The sequence below is a fragment of the Egretta garzetta genome, unplaced genomic scaffold (assembly GCF_000687185.1).
Source record: "Egretta garzetta isolate BGI_Z169 unplaced genomic scaffold, ASM68718v1 scaffold235, whole genome shotgun sequence".
In the NCBI taxonomy this organism is placed as follows: domain Eukaryota; kingdom Metazoa; phylum Chordata; class Aves; order Pelecaniformes; family Ardeidae; genus Egretta; species Egretta garzetta.
The window spans coordinates 1638233-1658812 of NW_009259792.1; the positions used below are offsets into that span (position 1 = coordinate 1638233).

The 20580-nt window shown below is 40.0% G+C and overlaps 1 protein-coding gene across 1 annotated transcript in view; it reads left to right on the forward strand.

Moving 5' to 3' along the window:
- Nucleotides 1-20580, forward strand: part of SUPT3H (SPT3 homolog, SAGA and STAGA complex component) — a 232164-nt gene that overhangs the window by 131247 nt on the left and 80337 nt on the right. The window contains exon 3 of the mRNA XM_035895129.1: nucleotides 13702-13786. Coding sequence (XP_035751022.1) covers nucleotides 13702-13786 — 85 coding nt within the window. The remainder of the gene's footprint in view (nucleotides 1-13701; nucleotides 13787-20580) is intronic.

The window sequence follows — 20580 nt, forward strand, 5'->3', positions numbered from 1 at the left end:
AGCAGGGCTTTTGACACTGTCTCCTGTAACATCCTCATATAAAAGCTGATGAAGTAGATAAATGGATGGACAGTGAGGCAGACTGAAATCTGGCTGAAGGGCTGGGTTCAAAGGGCTGATATTGGCAGCGTGAGGTCCATCTGGAAGCCAGTTACTGGTGGTGTACCCCAGGGGTGGATCCTTGGGTCAATACTGGGTTATGTCTTCATTAGTGACCTGAATGATGGAACACAATGCACCCACAGCAAGTTTGTTGATGATACAAAACTAGGAGGAGTGGCTGATAAACCAGATGGGTGTGCTGATATTCAGAGGGACCTCAACAGGCTGGAGAAATGGGCTGACAGGAACCTCATGAGGTTCCACAAAGGGAAATTCCAAGTCCTGCCCCTGGGGAGTAATAAACCCAGCCACCAGAACAGGCTGGAGGCTGACCATCTGGAAAGTAGGTTTGCAGAGAAGGCTGTGGGGGGTCCTGGTGGACACCAAGTTGGACATGGGCCAGCGATGTGGTCTTGTCACAGCATCCAGGGCTGCATTAGGCAGGGCATTGCCAGCAGGTGAGGGAGGTGATCCTTCCCCTCTGCTCAGCACTGGTGAGACCCATCTGGATTGCTGCGCCCATTGCTGGACTCCCCAGTACAAGAGAGACATAGACATGCTGGAGCAAGCCAGTGAAGGGCCACTAAGACGATTAAGGGACTGGAGCATCTCTTGTACAAGGAAAGGCTTGAGAGAGCTGGGACAATTCAGTCTGGAGAAAAGAAGGCTGGAGGAGATCTTATCAATGGCTATAAATACCTGGTGGGAGGGAGTAAAGAAGGCAGAGACAGGCTTTTTTCAGGGGTGTCCAGTGACAGGAAAAGAGGCAGTGAGCACAGATTGATATACAGGAAATTCCACTTAAACATAAGGAAAAAACTTTTTTAATGTGAGGGTGGTCAAACGTGTGGGAACAGGCTGTGCAGAGATGTTGTGGAGTGTCCAGCCTTGGAGGTACTCAAAACCCAACTGGACACAACTCTGAGGAAACTTATTTGAGGAGGGGAATTGGACTAGGCATCTATCTCCCCATGTCCCTTCCAACCTCATCTGTTCTATGATTCATGGAGTAGCAGTGGTATGGTGGTATCTTCTTTTTTTCCCTTTTTTTCCCCCCCCTTCTGTCCTACAAGACAGTAATTTTCCAGGTATGAATATAAATTTATTAAGGCAAAAATTGGATACAAATTTCTCACTGCATATATTATACTGTATTTAAAGAAACATTAGCAAAAGTTGCCCTTTCTAAAGGGAAAATTTAGGATATTCCGTGGCTTTCACAAATTATTAAAATGTTCAAGATCAGCTTAAGAACAAGATTCAGAAGGTTCATGCTTAAACAAAGCACTTTATTGAGTCAAGACAGAGTGACTTCCCATGGAGCTGGGAGACTTTGGCATCTCTGAAATTCATTCCCTGAGGATTTTGTGTTATTCTTTATTTATGTTGGCGTCACTGAGGACAGGGTTTGTCTTTATGTGAGAATAATTGGACTTTTCATTTGGCAAGATGTTAGACATTGTTAATCCTGCTGTCTGGCAGACCTTAGCATTTAAAAGCTCACGGTGTAAACAAGCTATTTCCATTTTCAGGTAAACAAAGTTGCTCTTACAAAGGTCTTTCCTTGTTTAGATTTCACCTCAGTGGAGCCATGAACTTGACTGATGCCTTTAGATCTTGCTTACCACCATAGTAATTGAGAAGTATCTGTAACGAAGACCATTAAGTAAGCATTAATATGTTTTCAATAAACTCAAAATAGTTATTAATGATGAAGTCTTTTCCTGGTTTTAGAATTTTAGTATTTATAAGGATCAGTGAAGCTTATTTCAGACTCCAAATACAGAGTTCCAACAGCCGTCTGTTAGTTGCAGGTGAGACACCAATTTAGAAGGTGATCATATCTCATTGCTAAGTCTTTTAAGTCACATGATCAAGATTTCTTTCTGTGTACTTGTTTAACATCAAAAGACCCCCCAGTTCATGGTAACACTTAGTTGTCAGTGTTTCCAACAGTGAAACTTCTGTTCCTTTTGAGATTGTTACGGAGGGGTTTAGCTCTTTTTTTCAGATGTTTTCCTTCTAATTTGCTTGAAATGATCCTTTTGTAAATTTTATCCCTTTACTTGTCACTATGTACTTCTGAATAATTAAATGGTATTATGTAGTCATTTTTCTTCTTGTTGTTTAAGCTTTTCCAATATCTGCAGACATCATCATGGCTTAATTTTCTACTGAAAAAAAAATCATTTTGTAGCTGACATTTCTGTTTCTTCCCGTGCTTGCCGTTCTCACTGCCATGCGTGTTTTGGAAAAAGCGTTTTCCTTAAGCTGAGTTCCTTTTAGTAAAGATTCAATAGTTTAGTAATCAAATTCTTAGAGCTAATATCATAGTATTTAAACAAGTGAATAGGATGTCTCCACTCACTGAATAAGTAGATGGTAATTAATTTTAGTAACTTCCTATAGCTTCTCTTGGCTTCACAGAAGTAGGAGAGCGGGGAGCTAATGTTGTTCACATCGTCAGGGTAGTGAGATCCGTTCCTCAGTTGTTAGACAAGAAAATGTGACTAATTAATTGTCTAACAAAATATAGGGCTAAGAAAGGAATGTGCATCGTCTCCCTTCAGGGGTTAGAGAAGATATCAATAACACTTTCAAGAGTTATAGAGATACAGGAATACTACCTGGGGGTGATGGGATGGGATGGGATGGATAGACAGAAAAGAGCTGGTAGAGGAAGCAGTGATGGAAAAGACTTTAAAGTCAATACCAATTAACTCAACTACATATGTAAAATAACCTATTGACTGTTATTTAGTTAACTGATTACTATATAGCCAGTTACCTATATACCTACCTATATATCTACTTTGATATATAAATTGTCTAGTCAGTGCAGCAGTGTATGTACGAGCAAGTTATAGTCTTGTGTCCATGATGCTTATTTAAACACATGCAGGGTCAGCAGTTGGGACCATTTTCAGTCAGTGGCAAAGGTGTTAAAAAGGCAGTATTTTGACTGGAATTAAAGCACTGAATGTAGTGCCAAATGTAGGCATCCGCATCTCTCCATCAACTACAGGAAATTTAGGCTTTTGCATGTATTGTTCTGAGATATATCTTAGGGAGCTTAATAATGTAAAACTCTGCAGTAGTTGATAGAACAAATCCATGTAGTTTGTCATAGACAGAAGGAGTTACCCAGATTTGAGCACTGGGGAGTGCTCCCAGGTCCTGCAGTTTACATATAATATATGTAGATGAACATACACCTTATAGTTTCCAGTGTCCTCTGGAGAGGACTCCTTGGAATTGGGCATTGTGGGCCCTGTTGTATTCTCCATTAACTGTGGATCTAAGACTAACCATGTAGATTAGATAGGTTCATTTTAAAAGGCAGCATGATTCACCATAGGCTCTTGGGTTTTCATATTAGAGAATGAGGCTGTTCTACTCATCTCTTTTGGGGTTTTACAATAGCGTGGTTGGATCCTAAAGTGATCAGAGTAACAGGGAGTAGCTCAGTGCAACTGAGACTAGGGGACCTCATTATTTGTCCTTGCAGCTCTTAAGTTAGCACAAAGAAGGGTGCCGTCCTGGAGGAAACTGGACTCTCAAAATATCCACAGTCTACTTTTTCACCTGTTACTTCTGTGAGGATGTAAAAAAATCTGTATGCTTTGTCTTTATGTAATTTGGCACTTAAATTTATTAGTACTTTTCTGTAATGAGCTTAGGGCAACCTCTTTGTAGGTTTACACCACCCCTGTATTAGGGAGAAGCTGTATTTGCCGATGTTAGTGTAGACCTTGCTTGATTACAGAGCATACGGACTGCACAAGCTGAAGTCTGTGATATTGCTTAAATCAGCATTTCTGGTTTCCTCTTTGAATTTCATAGAATCGTAGAACTGTTTACGTTGGAAAAGACCTTTAAGATCAAGTCCAACTGTTAACCTAACCCTGCCATGCCACCACTAAACCCTGTCCCTAAGCACCTCGTCTGCCTGGCTTTTAAATCCCCCCAGGGATGGGGACTTGACTGCTTCCTTGGGAAGCCCATTCCAGTGCCTGAGAACCCTTCCGGTGAAAAAATTTTTCCTAATCTCCAACCTTAACCTGCCCTGGTGCAACTTGGGGCCATTTAGGACAACTCCCCTCAGTGCGGAGAGCAGATTCAGTTAGGACAGTGGTAAACACTCCTAACAAGTCCAAAGTCATGAAGAAATGAACTTTCCCATTTGATCGCTTTCTCCTGATAGACCAAATGACTGCTTGGTCTAATTCTCCCAAACACATCTTAGTACATGCAGTGTGGTTTGCCTTGGTCTTGCCCCGAGTGGGTGATCTGCTCAGTGGGGCTGTAACCTATGCACAGCAATTGGAGTTAAGGAGCCCTCGATCCTTGACGCTGTAAAGTGCAGGTAGGTTATTTAGAAGTTGCCACACAAGCTTTTTAAAACCACTGTTGGGCAATTACTGATGTACCAAACAGCAGAAGATGATCTGAATCTCCAAGAATTGCTTCTTGCAAAATGCTAGTATTTTCTTCCAAGTTTAGCCACTGAGGGTCTTGGCAGAAAAAATTAGGAAAATAACACCAATTTTTGTAATTTCTGTGTTAAAATTTCTGCAGGTTTTGAATGCTTGTTTTAATTGTAATTTGAACATGATTTTTCTAAACTTTAAAGAAAAAGCTAACACAGCTACAACTTGCAGTTTGACTTTATGTCTCTCATACTTGCACTAAATCCTGGTAAAGAACTATGTTCAGTGTGATGCATGAAGCCTATGTAAACTTGGTTTCATTAATCCAAGCAGATAAATATATTAATGATGAACTCTGATTAGAATTATGATTATCTTTTCTTTTTAAATTGGCTTTAGTCAAAGTTACCTGATGAGCAGATAAACATATAAATAGCAATAAAAATTCCATTGCTTTTTCAGGTAGTGCTGCTAGGACGTGCCGGTTAGTTAACGTAACTCAATGCTTTAAGTTGTTCCCTTATTCATTAAACTAAGGCAATAAGCAAGCAAGATTATTTAATTTTTAAATTAATGTCCCGTTGCCAAGTTCATTGAGAGCATTAGGAGGAACAATGTCTACAAAACAACAATCTGTCACATCACCTCTCTCTGGTATAATGTATCTTAACATAAAATAGAAATAATTTTGAGACCTCGTTGTTTATACCTCTTTCCCCTGTTGCAGTCATCCTTTTACTTTGGGCAATTTCTTCCTCCTAAATTTTTCTCTTTCTCCTCTTCCACTCTCCATAAAATGTGTCCTGTGCGGACTCCTCTAATAAATTTTCTGGTTTGCACTAGTCACAGAATCACAGAATCCCAGACTGGCAGGGGTTGGAAGGGACCTCTGGAGGTCATCCAGTCCAACCCCCCTGCTCAAGCAGGCTCACCCAGCGCAAGGGGCACAGGACATCATCCAGGTGTGCTTTGAATATCTCCAGAGAAGGAGACTCCACAGGCCCCCTGGGCAGCCTGGGCTGGGGCTCTGTCACCCTCAAAGTAAAGAAGTTCTTCCTCATGTTCAGCTGAAACCTCTTATGTTTCAGTTTGTACCCATTGCCCCTTGTCCTGTCGCTGGGCACCACTGAGAAGAGTCTGACTCCATCCTCGTGACATCCACCCTTAAGATATTTGTAAGTATTAATGAGATCCCCTCTCAGCCTTCTCCTCTTCAGGCTAAACAAGCCCAGCTCCCTCAGCCTTTCCTCATAGGGGAGATGCTCCAGTCCCCTGATCATCTTTGTTGCTCTCCTCTGAACTCTCTCCAGGAGTTCCTCATCTTTCTTGAACTGGGGAGCCCAGAACTGGACACAGTACTCCAGGTGGGGTCTCACCAGGGCAGAGCAGAGGGGGAGGAGAACCTCCCTCGCCCTGCTGGCCACGCTCCTCTTAATGCACCCCAGGGTGCCATTGGCTTTCTTGTAGTCATCTCTTTCCTTTCAGAATCTACTTCTGCCTAATTTGTTCAGCAGCAGCTGTGGCAAACAAAACAGAGAGAGAAAAGCTAGCTTTAGCTTTTGAGACTTTAAAAAGGTACTATCCTTATCTTATTTTCTCTGACACATCTATTGCAATGGCAGGCTCATTCCCATGCTCATCAGAAAGAAACCTTTATTTTCCCAATTTTCTGTCATCAAAGGGACCAGATCTCAGTATTTTTGTCTTTGTCTTCAAAGTCAGCCTCTTGCATCACCGAGCTGAATTACTTCAATGTATTGTATTACTGATTTGCCAAAGTATGTTGTTATTTATTTTTAGCTATTTGCAGCGCTTGTCCTTCTGGTTTTTGAGTTTCTGGATTTTCTTGTGCTCAGTACCATAAAACTGATTTTCTTTATCACCACCTGGCTGTCAGGTCTCAAATAATTCATATATTTAGGGGACACTTGCTTATAGTATGGAAAAGTCTCTGAGAATTAATATGTTGCATATTCCAAATGCAGTCCAACAGCCAAACAGCTGAAAGAAAAGAAATTTACTGTGTATTCTTACAGTCCTGAAGAGATGTGAGCCCAGATATCATTGAGTCCAAATACACAGAATCATAGAATTGTTTAGGTTGGAAAAGACCTTTAAGACCATCAAGTCCAACCATTACATCTAGTAGTTGATTTTTCCTCTGTGATTTTATGTGATCCTTGCCTTTTAAATTTGTAGCAGTGAATTAGCTGGTTCTGTATGTGGTGAGCAATTATATCTTGATCATATCCTCTTGGTTTGTCAGATAAAAATGCGGGGTGGGAGTCAGCTTGCTGGTACAGACATCCAGGTTCAGATGTCAGCAAGTAGTTGTCTACATGTGAGTTAAGTCTAGTCTCTAGGTTCCCATTAGGTGTTGGCTGAATGACTTCCAAGCTCCTTTGATTTCTTTTGGATCTTCTCAGTATACTTTTGTGTGTGTTCCTCCATGTGCAAGTACTCGCCCTCACGGACACGCCTAGTCTTGAGTCTGATACTTCAACACATGTCCTAAGTTAGAAATTGCTGGATCCAGGAGACTCAAGCTCAGTCATTCAGTGCTGGAAAGTCTCAATCCTCATGTGCAGAGACACACACACAAATGGGTCTCTCGAGCAACCCCCAAGCCCCACAGCTGGTGTGGTCCTCCTGGTTTCTCCAGTAGCCAACTCGCAGACCCTCTGGTCTCTCCAGTATCTAGCCCAGATTTATGGCCACTTTGAGACATGGATCCCAAACTTCTTAGCCTACCCACTGGCTACACTCCCACATACACAACATACACCCGCTCAGGTCTCTCCTGTTGCTGGCACTGCAGGCACATGGACCCCTGTGACCCACAGTTTCATTCCAGTTGTAGGAAAGGACCAAATAAATATCTTTGTGCTGAAGACAGAAGTATCTACTTGCCCTATGTGAGGTCTTCAGATGCATTAAAACCCCCTCAAGTCTGGAGGTCCCATTTGTGCTGCTGCAAATCCTTCATGTAGAAACAGAAAAGGAAAATTGTTAGGGATTTCTAGAAAAGAAAAAAAATACGCATATTTCCCACCAGTCTACCTCACTGCTTTTATACTTTTCCTAGGCTAGATTCATCAAATTTATTCAAGGTGGTAAATTCCACATGAGTTGGGGCAGCTTTGTTATGGTATGAACTCAATAGAAGCCCCAGTAAGGGAAAGTATTTATTCTAGCTTAGTGCACTCCCAGCCACCCTGGTTATACTTCCTTTCTGGCCGGGACAGCTTTTCAGGGCTGTGGAGGATGGGAGATTGCAGCAGCTTTCTCTCTCCACAAGTCTACTCTCCTGGTGGTCTGGCCACCTGGAGAGCTCTGCATCGGCATTTCTGAAGCAAGCCTGTGCTGTGCCTGGCCCAATACCTTTTGCAGGCATTTAAAACCCCAAGAAATGTAGAAAGAAAGTGCTTTATCTATTTCTGTAGCTGCCCAAGATTTTGAGGTTCTTACAAATGTAGGTCTCTACAGCCTGAGTAGTTGTCGTGCCTTAGCATGTGCCAAGTATGTGCACGTGTGTTTACACATAGTATGCCATGATACTTCATGTAGGCATTTAGTGGCTTGGACATTTACCCCTTTTGATGAGCCTGGAAACATCGTTACAGGAACTTAAACAAATTAGAAATAGAAGCTAAAAGTAAACAATAAAAAAGCTGCAGCAGTCTTTTCTTTCTCCGTGCTACTATTTTAATCCTGTGAAAATCCGCGTAAGTTGATCACCCCCTTGTAAAAATGCTTCCTTAAAACAGAGAAACCTTTGAAACTAGATCTTCTGAGAAGGCTTTGTTATTGTATGACATGTCTAATGGGAAGATGCTTCTATTATCAGGACAGTCTTCCATATCGTTTTACTGTTTTGATGCACTACTAATGATAGATTTTGATATATTTCCTCTTCAGTATTTACCTGGGGGGAAACAGCTCTTCTGTTTTCAACAGAATTTTTATATGTTTCATAAGGAGACTTATTTATACTTCTAGCAAATGGAAGGTTCTTTCAAAGACTCTCTAATGAACCGTTAAAAGCAAAGCACACGTGAAATGAAATTCGTAAGTTATATTAAAACATCCAAGTTCAGTTTCAGTTCCCAGAAGCAGGGGCACCAAATTTGGGTTTCCTTTTTTTTTTTTTTTTTTTTTGGGGTTTTTTTTTGGTTCTTAACCTACCTCTATTCTGCAACTCGGCAAAAATCTGAGCCCCTTGACTCCTAGGGTACTGTTTATTCTGCTATGGAGAAGTACAATGGCAAAAGTGAAGAAGAAAACTTTAGCTGCTTGTGCATTTGTAATTATTGTCTCTGGTAGCAGACAGGGCTAAAAATGGTTGTATTTGATATCTTAAAGAATATTATGCTAAAAGCGTGTTAGAATCTAGACCTGACGTCGAGAAACTTACCAAATGCTTTACAAATACGATAAACAAGTATTGAAGCTTTACATTTTTTTTAGTGTCTAAAAAATCCTGTATCCATTGCAAAGGAAAAGGAAGCAGCTGTGGGTAGGTGTGGTGGTTTTTACTTTTTGCTGAAACCACCATGCCAGTATCTAGTTTTCTGTGTGTGGGAAAGAAGTTGGCAGCAATTACGTGGGAAAAGAGTGAGGGCAAACTGAGATAGAAATAGCTTGTGAAGAGCGTAAGCGAGAGAGGAAGAAAGTAGGTGCACCTGGAACTTGATTTTCTGTGTAATCAAGTAGCGCCGTTGATTTTGCATCTCCCTCCTTCACCTTTCAGCATCAACTTACCCTTTTGCATCAGAGTGGAGCGAAGAGATTTGGTATTTGTCTCCTCTCGGATCAATGTGCTGCATCTTGATTGCATCTCTTCTACTTCTCGTGCCGTTTCAGGAGCTGATAGTTACTCGTGAGAGAGATTTCTAGACTCAGACAGGGAGGCATCTCAACACAGAGGCAGCATCCTGCCTCAAAACCAGAGCTTTGTTCTTGCTCTTTGTTGTTTTTGGAAAAGAAAACCAAAAATCTTTCATTTGTATACGTGGAATGCTTGGTAATGAAACTGTGAACAAAATGCATTTACGTTCAAGATGATAAGGCTGGCACCCAGGCATTTACTACTCTCTTACATAGGTGTCTTAGTTTGCATTTTGAGTCTTAGAAAGAGAGAAAAATTACTTTTAAATATTAAAAGGCCAGTAAGTAAGAATGAAAAACATATTATGGTTGTGATAACTGAATTCTGTTTGGTTTTATATACCATGTGTGATTAGGAAATAAAGCTAAATTTTGCTGTTAATTTACACATGCACCTTACTTAGGATAAAACTTAAGTATTTCTTTTTTTTTTTTTCTATATGAGCACTTGTTTTAAAATCTGTGATGTTTTTAAATACTATTTTACATTCCCGTGTAATTAAATATTTCTATTTTTGTATGTATTTCCTAGATAATACCCAGGTATTTGCAGTTTATAAATTATTTAAGAGGATCTGGATTGTTTGCTGTGCTTATAGTCCTAGGAAATATCTGACATTCTAATTCACGGGCATGTGCACTCCAGCATAGCAGAGAAAAAATTATCTGAGTGCTCAATGTGCTCATTTTAGAGACGTTGTACAAGACATTATAAAACACGACCATCTCTTTAAGGTGCTGATGGTCTCAACAACAGAGGCAAATGACAGGGAACAAATATGAAGTGTAATGTCCTCGTGCTATGACTACCATGGGTTAGGCTCAGATGTTGCCCGAGTAGTTCTTGCTGTGCTCTTGCAGGTATCAAGCTGAAATCTCCTATCAGAATTTCAAATGCTGTTTGAAGAATACTGGATACAATTTCATTATTAGATAATGGAGAGCTCCCCCTACTCTATAACTCTTCAGTTGTTTATAGGTAAAATACTGTATTTTATTGCAGAATAGAGGAATGCTTTTCTAAGGAAACAATTGATATATTCACCTATGAAGATTTGAATCTTGCTTATAAGTAATTTTTCACTATTTTTATAAGAAACTGTCATGTTATTTTTAGCCTGTGCTATTTCATTTACAGTGAATATGTTTACTATACCTTTTTTTCTTATTTTAAAATAAGAAAAGTGTTTTCCTCAGGTTTAAGAGGAGAAGTTTTTTCTTTAGAAACACCCTGAGGAAATATTTGAAAGCATAGTGAGTTGTCTTTCATTGTAATGATGTACGACTGGGATAGCATTTTTTTTATTTTTATATATGTGTAACAATAAGATATTTTCAGTGAGCCAATGTTGGGCCCCATTGAGACCATTTTGGAATTAACATCTTTACGTTTTAAAAATCATATAGTCAAAAGTCAGATACAGAGGGACCAAGAGTAGAGGAACCAGTAAACCTTTAGAATGGTTCATGACTCTGATTTTATGAGTGCCTTTGATTTCATGAGACTTCCACTGATGGATAATTTTATTTCAAAAATATTGTGCCTGCTTTAGGTTGCTGGAGTGCAAATGCCAGATACTAGACCTGAGCTAGGTAGTTCTGATTATTGAGAGATTCAACTGTCATGAAAGCTGTGAGGTGCAGGTGTCCAAGCATTTGTAGACGATAGTTGTCTACCAGCCTTGCACTACCTATAGGTCATGTGGGAAGTCAGCTGAGCAAATTGCTTGAAGTAATTTATCCATGACTCTGGCTGATTTTTGTTTGCCGCAGTTCTGCAAAAGCAAGGGATTTTGCTGTCACAGAGGGAGAGAGGTATGGATATATGACGCAACTGAAGTGGCAAGAGGAGTACCCCGTTTTTCCAGAGCTCTCTTATCACTTTATCTCATCACAGTCACGTTTCTCTGATCCTTCATGCATAGGTGACAGGACAAAATTTTATGCATACCATAGAATCGTTTAAGTTGGAAAAGACCTTTATGTTCATCAAGTCCAACCGTTACCCTACCCCTGCCATCCCACCCCTAAACCCTGTCCCTAAGCACCTCATCTGCCCGGCTTTTAAATACCTCCAGGGATGGGGACTCCACCACTTCCCTGGGCAGCCCCTTCCAGTGCTTGACAATGAGAATGCTTGAGTCAGTTCTTCGTCCTGTTAATCATAACATGGGAAAAAAGGTTCCCATCTTTTTTATGTAATGAAAAGAATTTAGATAAGAGAAAATGAAGGATTTTGATGTCCTTGAATCCTTTATTGCTTACACAAATGACTGAGTGAATAGGCAGAACCAGTGTTACTCATATATAGCATCCTTCCTGAATAGGCAGGGTGGTTGATACATTAAGAAATTGTTTCAAAGTTGTGTGTAGCACAGAGAAATTTGTGAAGGGTTTATACACACACACATACACATAAATATATATATATATATATAAAAAACAGGAACCATAGCTAGAATCCTTGAATATGCCATTTCTGCTACGTGGGACTGAACTGAAAATGTAGGTTTCAGAAGCAAAGGACAGTAGTCAACGAAAGAAAATGGCATCTTTTTGCACTTTATGCGATGAAGGGAAGCTGCGTAGAGTAGAGACCTTTTCCTTTCACTGGACTGCCGTTCAACCGCCCAGATGAAGGTGGAGCTTATGGAGGACCGAAGCTCTCTAGGTGCACTGAGCTGGACTGATTAGTAGTGGAGTTTGGTTGCAACCTACAGTCATTTTGGGCACTAAAAGACCTTCACTGGGTCTTCAACTGCCTCTCTGAAACACTGCAGCTACCAACAAGTGAAAAAATCTGTCAGCCCCACCTGGATCTCTTTAGATGTCTCAAATTAGGTACCCCTGTACTCTGCCTGGATCTGGAGCTGAAGCACACCATCCCAATTTCAGATGAATAGTTTCACAGGGCTTTGGGGGCGTTGTATGGGAAATGCTGAGGCTCTGCGGTGGGTCAGAGGTGCTACAAACTGAAGGTCTAACGTTCAGATTTTCTGGAGCATCTACAGCCTCTTTTAAGGGGCTGGTGACGGCCACTGCCCATAGAATCATAGAATGTTTTGGGTTGGAAGGGAACCCTAGACGTCATCTAGTCCAACGCCCCTGCAGTGAGCAGGAACACTGCTAACTAGATCAGGATCCGAGGAGCAATCCCAGCTTTAGCTGAATGACTAGCAGTTAAGACAGGTGTCGAGCAACTTATGGTGTTTCTTAGGGAAGATAAAGCCTTGCAAAAAGCCCGTTGTCACAATTTCTCATTTCACGATGCTTGTTAGAGTGGCTTTTGACTTCCGTTTGCAATACCATATGAACACTATCATCTGTCATACGAGGAACGGCTGAGGGAACTGGGGTTGTTTAGTCTGGAGAAGAGGAGGCTGAGGGGAGACCTGATTGCCCTCTACAGCTACCTGAAAGGAGGCTGTAGGGAGGTGGGGGTCGGCCTCTTCTCCCTGGTAACAGATGATAGGACGAGGGGGAATGGTTTGAAGCTGCGCCAGGGCAGGTTTAGGTTAGATATTAGGAAAAACTTCTTCACTGAAAGGGTTGTCAGGCTCTGGAATGGGCTGCCCAGGGAGGTGGTAGAGTCCCCATCCTTGGAGGGATTTAAAAGAAGGATAGATGAGGTGCTTAGGGACATGGTTTAGTGGTGGGATGGCAGGGTTAGGTTAAAGGTTGGACTCGATGATCTTAAAGGTCTTTTCCAACCAAAGCGATTCTATGATTCTATGATCTCTTTATGATCTCTTGTCATTTAATCTTGCAGTGTAGACTTCAAGAGCTTCTCGTATGATTATGTATAAAAATGTTTACCTTTAATTCATGGTAGTTCCTTCCGTATGTTAGCACTAGCATTTAGATTTGAGATAAAATACCTGTTAGAACTTTACATTTTAAAATAATTATTTGGTAATTTTGTAAGCGAAGAGGGCTGCAAATACAGAATTACTCCGAGTAGTGCACATGCTACAGCTTTCCTCTTTTTTTTATTCTGTTTTTCAAATGTTCCTACAAACTGGATTTTCCTCTGTTTCCTCAATTTTTAAATTTTTCTCACCATGTTCTTTAGTGTACATTCTTGCAACTCTCTTATTTTTTTAACCGGATTAATTTGGTTTATATTTCTTGCACCACGCTGAGTGATCCGTTTCTGTACCTACAGGTGTATTAAGCTTGTTGTTATTACTAATATTTTTTTCTTTTAATTTTTCTAGAGAGCACCTACTTTGTTTCTTTTTAACGCATTTTCATAAGCTTGCAATAAACCTCTTTGTTTCAGGATTTCCTTAGGAGATGCTCGCAGGCCACTCCATGAAACTGTAATACTGGTGGAAGACATCGTCCACACGCAGCTGATAAATTTGGTAAGAAAATAGCTTATAAAATAATTTTCACTTTAAAACTCCTTGAAACAGCATGAAATTTTCACGATCAAATGATGAATAACAGAACGTTCTGGTTTTAGAAACAAATCAAACACAGAAACTGAGGGTGATGTTCTCTCCTTGAGAATCTGTAGAAGCTACCGTTAGGCTTATGGTTATATACTGCGTTTGTGTGATATCTGCCGCCCCACCTAACCTTGGGAATAAAGCTGATACATTTTTTTATTAAAAAGAAAAACCTGGCTAGTCATCTGAAGACTTCATTGCTATTTTTTTTTTCTGTTCTAGTATTTGTATTAATGCATTAATTGCTTAATATTTATGTTCTAATATTCTGACGATTTGATGCTTTGATTTCTGACAAAAAGTAATGGAGAAATACCAAATATTTTTCCTTATTGAAAGCCGGCGAAAGTGCTATACAAATAAGGCTGTTTTGAGTCTCGTTTGTCAGAAGCTGCTCTAAATTTGAACCTCTCCATAGTTTTTAATTAAGGTTCAAACACCACCTCTTAAGAAATCAATGATGGTATTTTACACTGCGGCACGACTCCGCCATCTGACATTTGGTACACAAAGGTACACTCTTACATGTCACCTGTAGCTTGGGACGCATAACAAATGCTTTTTTCTTATTATAGTGATTCTTCAAATGAAATCACCAGCATGTAGGGGTATGCACATGATATGGAACTAATCTGTATAAATAACACTAATACATATTGTAACTAATATTTACATATTACGAGTCCCTGGATCAGCAAGAGCTTTGAGCTGGAAGTTCCTAGGTCTTTTCTCTATAACGAGCCCTTTCAGCAATCAGAAGGGTTTTTCAGTTCTGTTACTACATTAGCTAGAATGAAAAACTTTTGTAAATTGAAAAAATTCAGAATGGGACAGACCACCTATTATAAATATATATATGTGTATGCATGTATGAGATATATATTTATATTTTATATAAACTTTATATATTTAATATTTATGTATTATATGTAAAATACTTTTAAATAAAAATATAATATAAATAAACCTCCAGCTGCCCACTGTTTGCCTGCAGGCAGGTGCTTTCCTTTAGCTTTGCACTTAATCCAGCAACCGTTCGGTGGCTTCCCAAATCGCAGCAAATGCTTTGGGGACCCTTCCAGCTCCAGGTAGTTTCTTTCTGCTCATAGCTCTGGAGCCTGGCGGTGTATCCCTGTCTCTGCAATCCCCTGGAATCTTTGTGCTTCTTTGTTTATTATGCTCCTCTCGGTCTGTCCCGACCGTGCCCTATAGCTCCTGGGGAGGGGACAACCTCTCTCCCTTCTCCAGAGGTTTCCCACTGATTAAACATGCTGCTCCGAGCATGTATTTGTAATTCTTATTCTAGCTTTGACTGCTACAAAAGAACATTTTCTTTTTTATGAATGACCCCCTTTAATTTATGCAAACCGATGGCTGCGGCTTCGCTCTTCCTTTAGCAATAATGTGGTGAAGAGGCTGTGTTTTACATCCCACCGAAGCTTAGCAGAGCAGAGCTTTACATCAGGACCTGCGCTTGGAGCCAATGCAACCTGCAGCCATGTGGTCTTTGCACTTAAATCAAAGCCGGGCACTTACTTGGGGAATGGCCGTGACCCGGGGTTAACCCTGCGTGGGGCGTAGGAGCATGTACGATTTCCTGACAGAAGGAAGAATGGGAACGGAGTGGCAGATAAACAGCTTTTCTAACCTTTCCCCTCGGAGCCCGAGACAGCCCTTGATTTCTGAGGAAGTGAAAGTATCTTTAATAGCTCATTGCTTTGACCTCTGACATCCACATGCCGGAACTCTTAAATCAGGAGCTTTTTACATGCTCCGGACTTCTGATAGGGATTTTTGCACATTTGTCATCCTTAATAACTGCACATCCTTATTGAGCTGTTATTATGTGTTTATATTAAATTTTCACTCTAGATGTAGGTGTTCCTGGGGGTATATATCCAGCACTAGGAAAAAAGCTCTTTTTATAATTGAAGCTGACTGCAGTTGTGAATTTATTGCTCACTACCTGGGTTTTGTTGTATTACTCATGTTAATGGACTACACAGTTCTCATTATGTAATTTAATGATTTCTTCTCAAAATCCATCTCCATTTTGCCATCCATAATACATGTATAAGGCTAAACTGTACAAATTACTTTTATGCCTGCAATAAAGCTGGCGCATTTCATACATCTTCCATAGTAAACATTTGTAGGAAGAGCTCATACTTGTTGATTATTTCCAGGTTTGAGCTTCTGAATTAAAAAATAAGTTCCCAGCGTGATTACCTTTGATTGGTTGACTTTTGATATCTCGGAGGTTTATAGTTCCAGCTTCCTATTTTCAAAGTTGATCTGAACTCTGTTAAATCAGGGTCTGGTTTGGACAGATTTATATGGTCACTGCTTCAAACCACTATATACTTCATGAGGCCCGGCTGCTCTAGCAGATGACTGCACTAGCAAGTCAAATTCTTGAAAAACAGACTTTTTAAAGTCTGCATCACATTTTGTGATCGATTTTTTTTTGTTTGTGTGTTTTGAACAATGTGTGCACTGCTTTACATTAAGTTAAATTCTGCTAATAGTATATACATACCAGTGTATAGATGGAAATTAGCATCTCCAGAGGATGATTCACATCATCCTAAAATAAGTTTCCAAGTTAGATGAGATGGATTTCTTGAGGAATTTATTTCCTCAGATGGCTAATAAAGGGGTCCTTTGGCGGCTTGCTGGGGTTTGAATATCAAGATGATAGGGATAAAAGCTGAGAGAGAGATTCCATCCGGTTTGTATCAGAATGCTAGCATGAGCTTGAAATTTTTTGCACATATTGAAATTACAATAAATGTTTTGTTATGTGCATATCAGGCAATATAAAACCCCCAAACCCCCACCCTAGAATGAGAAAGTTCTGTACATTTTTTGCTCAAGCATAATGTATTTGAAGAGGACAATGAATTTAAGTTTTAATTTAAAATCAACTTTCCTGTTGACTGATAGTGTTTGTTTAGTAACTGATCTATATGTATTTATAGATGCCTTAATATTACCCCTAAAACTGTATTTATTTATGTGTGCTAAGACTAAGGTTCCAATCAAGGCTATGCTGTTCTTCATGGTTAGGCACAAGTAGATGTCTGTTACAAGGAAAATTGTGCATACAAAAAAGGTCCAACAGTGAATGAAAAAAGATGTTAATCAGGAGGCAAGCCTTTAAATTACTTACCATTTGAAATGGAACAAGGCTTCTTTTAGTTCATTCTTATATCCAATACAATTTGTGCGTGCAGTAAGAAGGTTTTGAAGCATCATCTTCCATAATAATCTATTAATATCTATTCAGGCCCTTAGAAAGGGGACTCAAAGATCCTGCTTTAAGACAAATCAGTATTATTCAGCACTTTATCAAGAAAAAGAGGTTGTAACTAAGAGAAATGGAATAGGAATTTTGCTTGGTTATTAAACTAACGTTGAGAGGTTTGGCATCAAAATAGCTGAAGTCTTGCACACATGCATGTAAAAGCATCTGGAAATTGTTTCATGTAATATTTAAGAAAGAGGAAAAGTCTCCTCGTCTTGTCCAGAATTTTGTCATACTGGGCTGGATCATAGAAAAATGTAGTATTATTAGACTAATGTTAAAAACTAAAGATCTCGTAGTGTCTTCTCTTGATAGCACCTGAGCTCCATGTTTGTGCTTCAGATGTCATGTTCAAAGGCTAATGGACAATAATATCATGATGTACTACTTAAGTCGAAAAGTCTGGGAATTACTTCCTTGTGCTGGGAATGTATCATAGAATACCATAGAATCATTTAGGTTGGAAAAGACCTTTAAGATCATCAAGTCCAACTGTTAGAATGTATCAACTGGGCATTTATTATCGGAGTGAACTACCAGGGATTTACTCTCTAGGCATGCTGAATATGGTAGTAGTAGTACTGATGCCTGCTTTCACAGAATTTGATTACTCAATTTAGCACTGGATCTGAACTTCAGTCCTTTACGTTCCGTTTCTGAGATTCGAATGGTGCCTGGGAAGAGAATAAATTTGGTTTTCCCCAGTGAATGACATTTTAGCAGTTGTAAAGGGTTCATCAAGGGAATATGAAAAATTACACATATGCACACAAAAAATGCAAATGTGCTTATAAGCAGAGGAGCCCAAAAGTCCCTACCTACTGCTAAGTGTCTTTAGATGTCTATGAAAGACTGGCAGCTCAGAGGGAAGGCCACAGCTCATTGCCACAGCCTTGGACTGCATCCTTTAAATGTTTTCTCTGCTGGAATTCTTTGTAAAGTGTGATAAGTCATCACAGAGATTGTAATGAATGATAGAATTTGTGTTAATAGAGTTGTGGTTTTACTCCTTGTCAGCTAATGTGTGTCTGCTAGAAGATGGACTCTGATCTCTTCAACTGATGTCAAATGATTTCAGTCAAACCCACTCAGATGGCTTTTTTAGACTGCAGTAGTATGAACTTAAAGGAACTTCAGTTGCCCAGAATCATGTTGTACATGATGTCTGTTGGGATTTTTCTGATCATTTACTTTTGTCTTCTTATGGAAGAATTTAATTCCATACAACTTGCGCTGCTACCTAATACTACTAACATTCCACTCTTGCTTCCTTTGTAGGAGCATGATTTAGGTCTCCTGTTACATATATGCATATATGAACACTCTGCATTTACACATAGATAATTTAATTTTTTCTGGTTTATTACTATTGAAAATTAATAGTTTTTTACACAGATAATATAGCTAATTCAGAATCAGTCTGTTGGTCTCAACCAAAGCACAGAACACGGGTCAGCAGGTGAATAATCTGTACTGGAATACATAGATTATTTTAAACTGTGGCAGTAATTCATAGGTAGAACACTTACAATGAGGTGCAGACATTCAGCAGTATGTCAAGTCCTGAGTAAGTCCATAGTAAATCCATCCTGTGGAGTAAATTGCTTTTTATAGTAGGGACTTAAATAAAGATTGGGTAGTCATTTGCCATAACTAGGAAAAGGGATGGTGAAAACAGAGACAAATGTAAGGGTAGGTTTATTGATACGAAATGGTAGGTACTTAATCATGATCAGCCTGAATTTTATATTTTGAGAGGGCTGTACTTTTTCTGGATGAATGTGGTGTGCTTCCTTTGCTTCCCAGCTTTATTCCTGCAGCTGTTAACCATTTCATTGCACTTTAAAATAAAACGAGAAGGAGGAGGGAAAACTCACCTTCACTTGCCAATCGAGAGAAAACAGCAACAGCAATGGGAGAGAGGAGTAGGAAGAAATAAGGATTTAAACAGTAACAGGGATAGAGCTTCCTTGGTTCTTTACAGCCTGCTCCTACAGGGTTGGTTTTTTTTTAAACCCAAATCACACTTGTTATTCATTCACAAACTGGAGTCGTCATTTTAATGTATGTAACCTCTGTGCTGGTCTGAAATCATACAGTTCCAGGTTTGTTTACTGCATTTTTGAACTGTTAGACTTGTAACCTTTATATACGTAATTGTAGAATTTCTGACATTCCTTTTAAAAAAGAAAGAATTGAAACCAGCTCGTTTATTAACAGACATTGCCCACTGATAAACAGTGTGAAGCACAGTTCTGTCTGCATCCCAAAGTTGTATGCAACTGTCACTTATGCCACCCTAGTAACGGGAAAAGTCCTTGTTTTATGAGTCTGTTTTAAAACAGTAATAAAGTTTCCTGTGCAGGACATTAATTAGAGGGGTTATCAAAATAAGACAAACTAATATAATTTGTGATTGTACAAAATAAAGGAAGTTGAGGGTACCATAGGGACCTAATGAATCACAGGATGGAAACAATCTTCTGGCTAACTAAACATTCAGACTTTGTACTAAGTCATAGGGTGTATATACAACTCAGCAAACCGGAACACGCTGTGTGTTTACATGAATGGGATAAAGGAGTTCACAAAAACCATCTGGGAAAAATCCTTTGACTATTCATTCTGTTCCTACTGTAAAGTAAATTAAACAACATGCATACATTTGCAGCAAACACATGGCACACCTGCCCTGCAAAAAGTCAAACTGGAAAATAAATCTGTAATACAAAAAATTCTCTGGGTACCAGCTATGGGGTTGGATGGGATCCACCCAAGGGTACTGAGGGAGTGGCAGAAATGCTCACCAAACCACTTTCCATCATTAGCAGTCCTGGCTAATCAGGGAGGTCCCAGTTGACTGGAGGTTAGCGAATGTGATGCCTGTCTGCAAGATGGGCCAGAAGGAGGATCCGGGGAACTACAGGCCTGTCAGCCTGACCTCAGTACCAGGGAAGATTATGGAGAGGCTCATCTTGAGTGTGCTCACCAGGCACATGGAGGACAATCAGGGGATCAGGCCCAGTCAGCATGGGTTCATGAAAGGCAGGTCTTGCCTAACCAACCTGATTTCCTTCTACGACCAGGTGACCCACCTGGTAGATGAGGGAAAGGCTGTGGATGTTGTATACCTGGACTTCAGCAAAGCCTTCGACACAGCCTCCCATAGCATTCCCCTGGAGAAGCTGGCCGTTCGTGGCCTAGATGGATGTACTCTTCACTGGGTTAAAAACTGGCTGGATGGCCGAGCCCAGAGAGTCGTGGTGAATGGAGCTAAATCCAGTTGGTGGCCAGTCACAAGCGGTGTCCCCCAGGGCTCAGTCCTAGGGCCAGTCTTGTTTAATATCTTTATCAATGACCTGGATGAGGGGATTGAGTGTGCCCTCAGTAAATTTGCAGA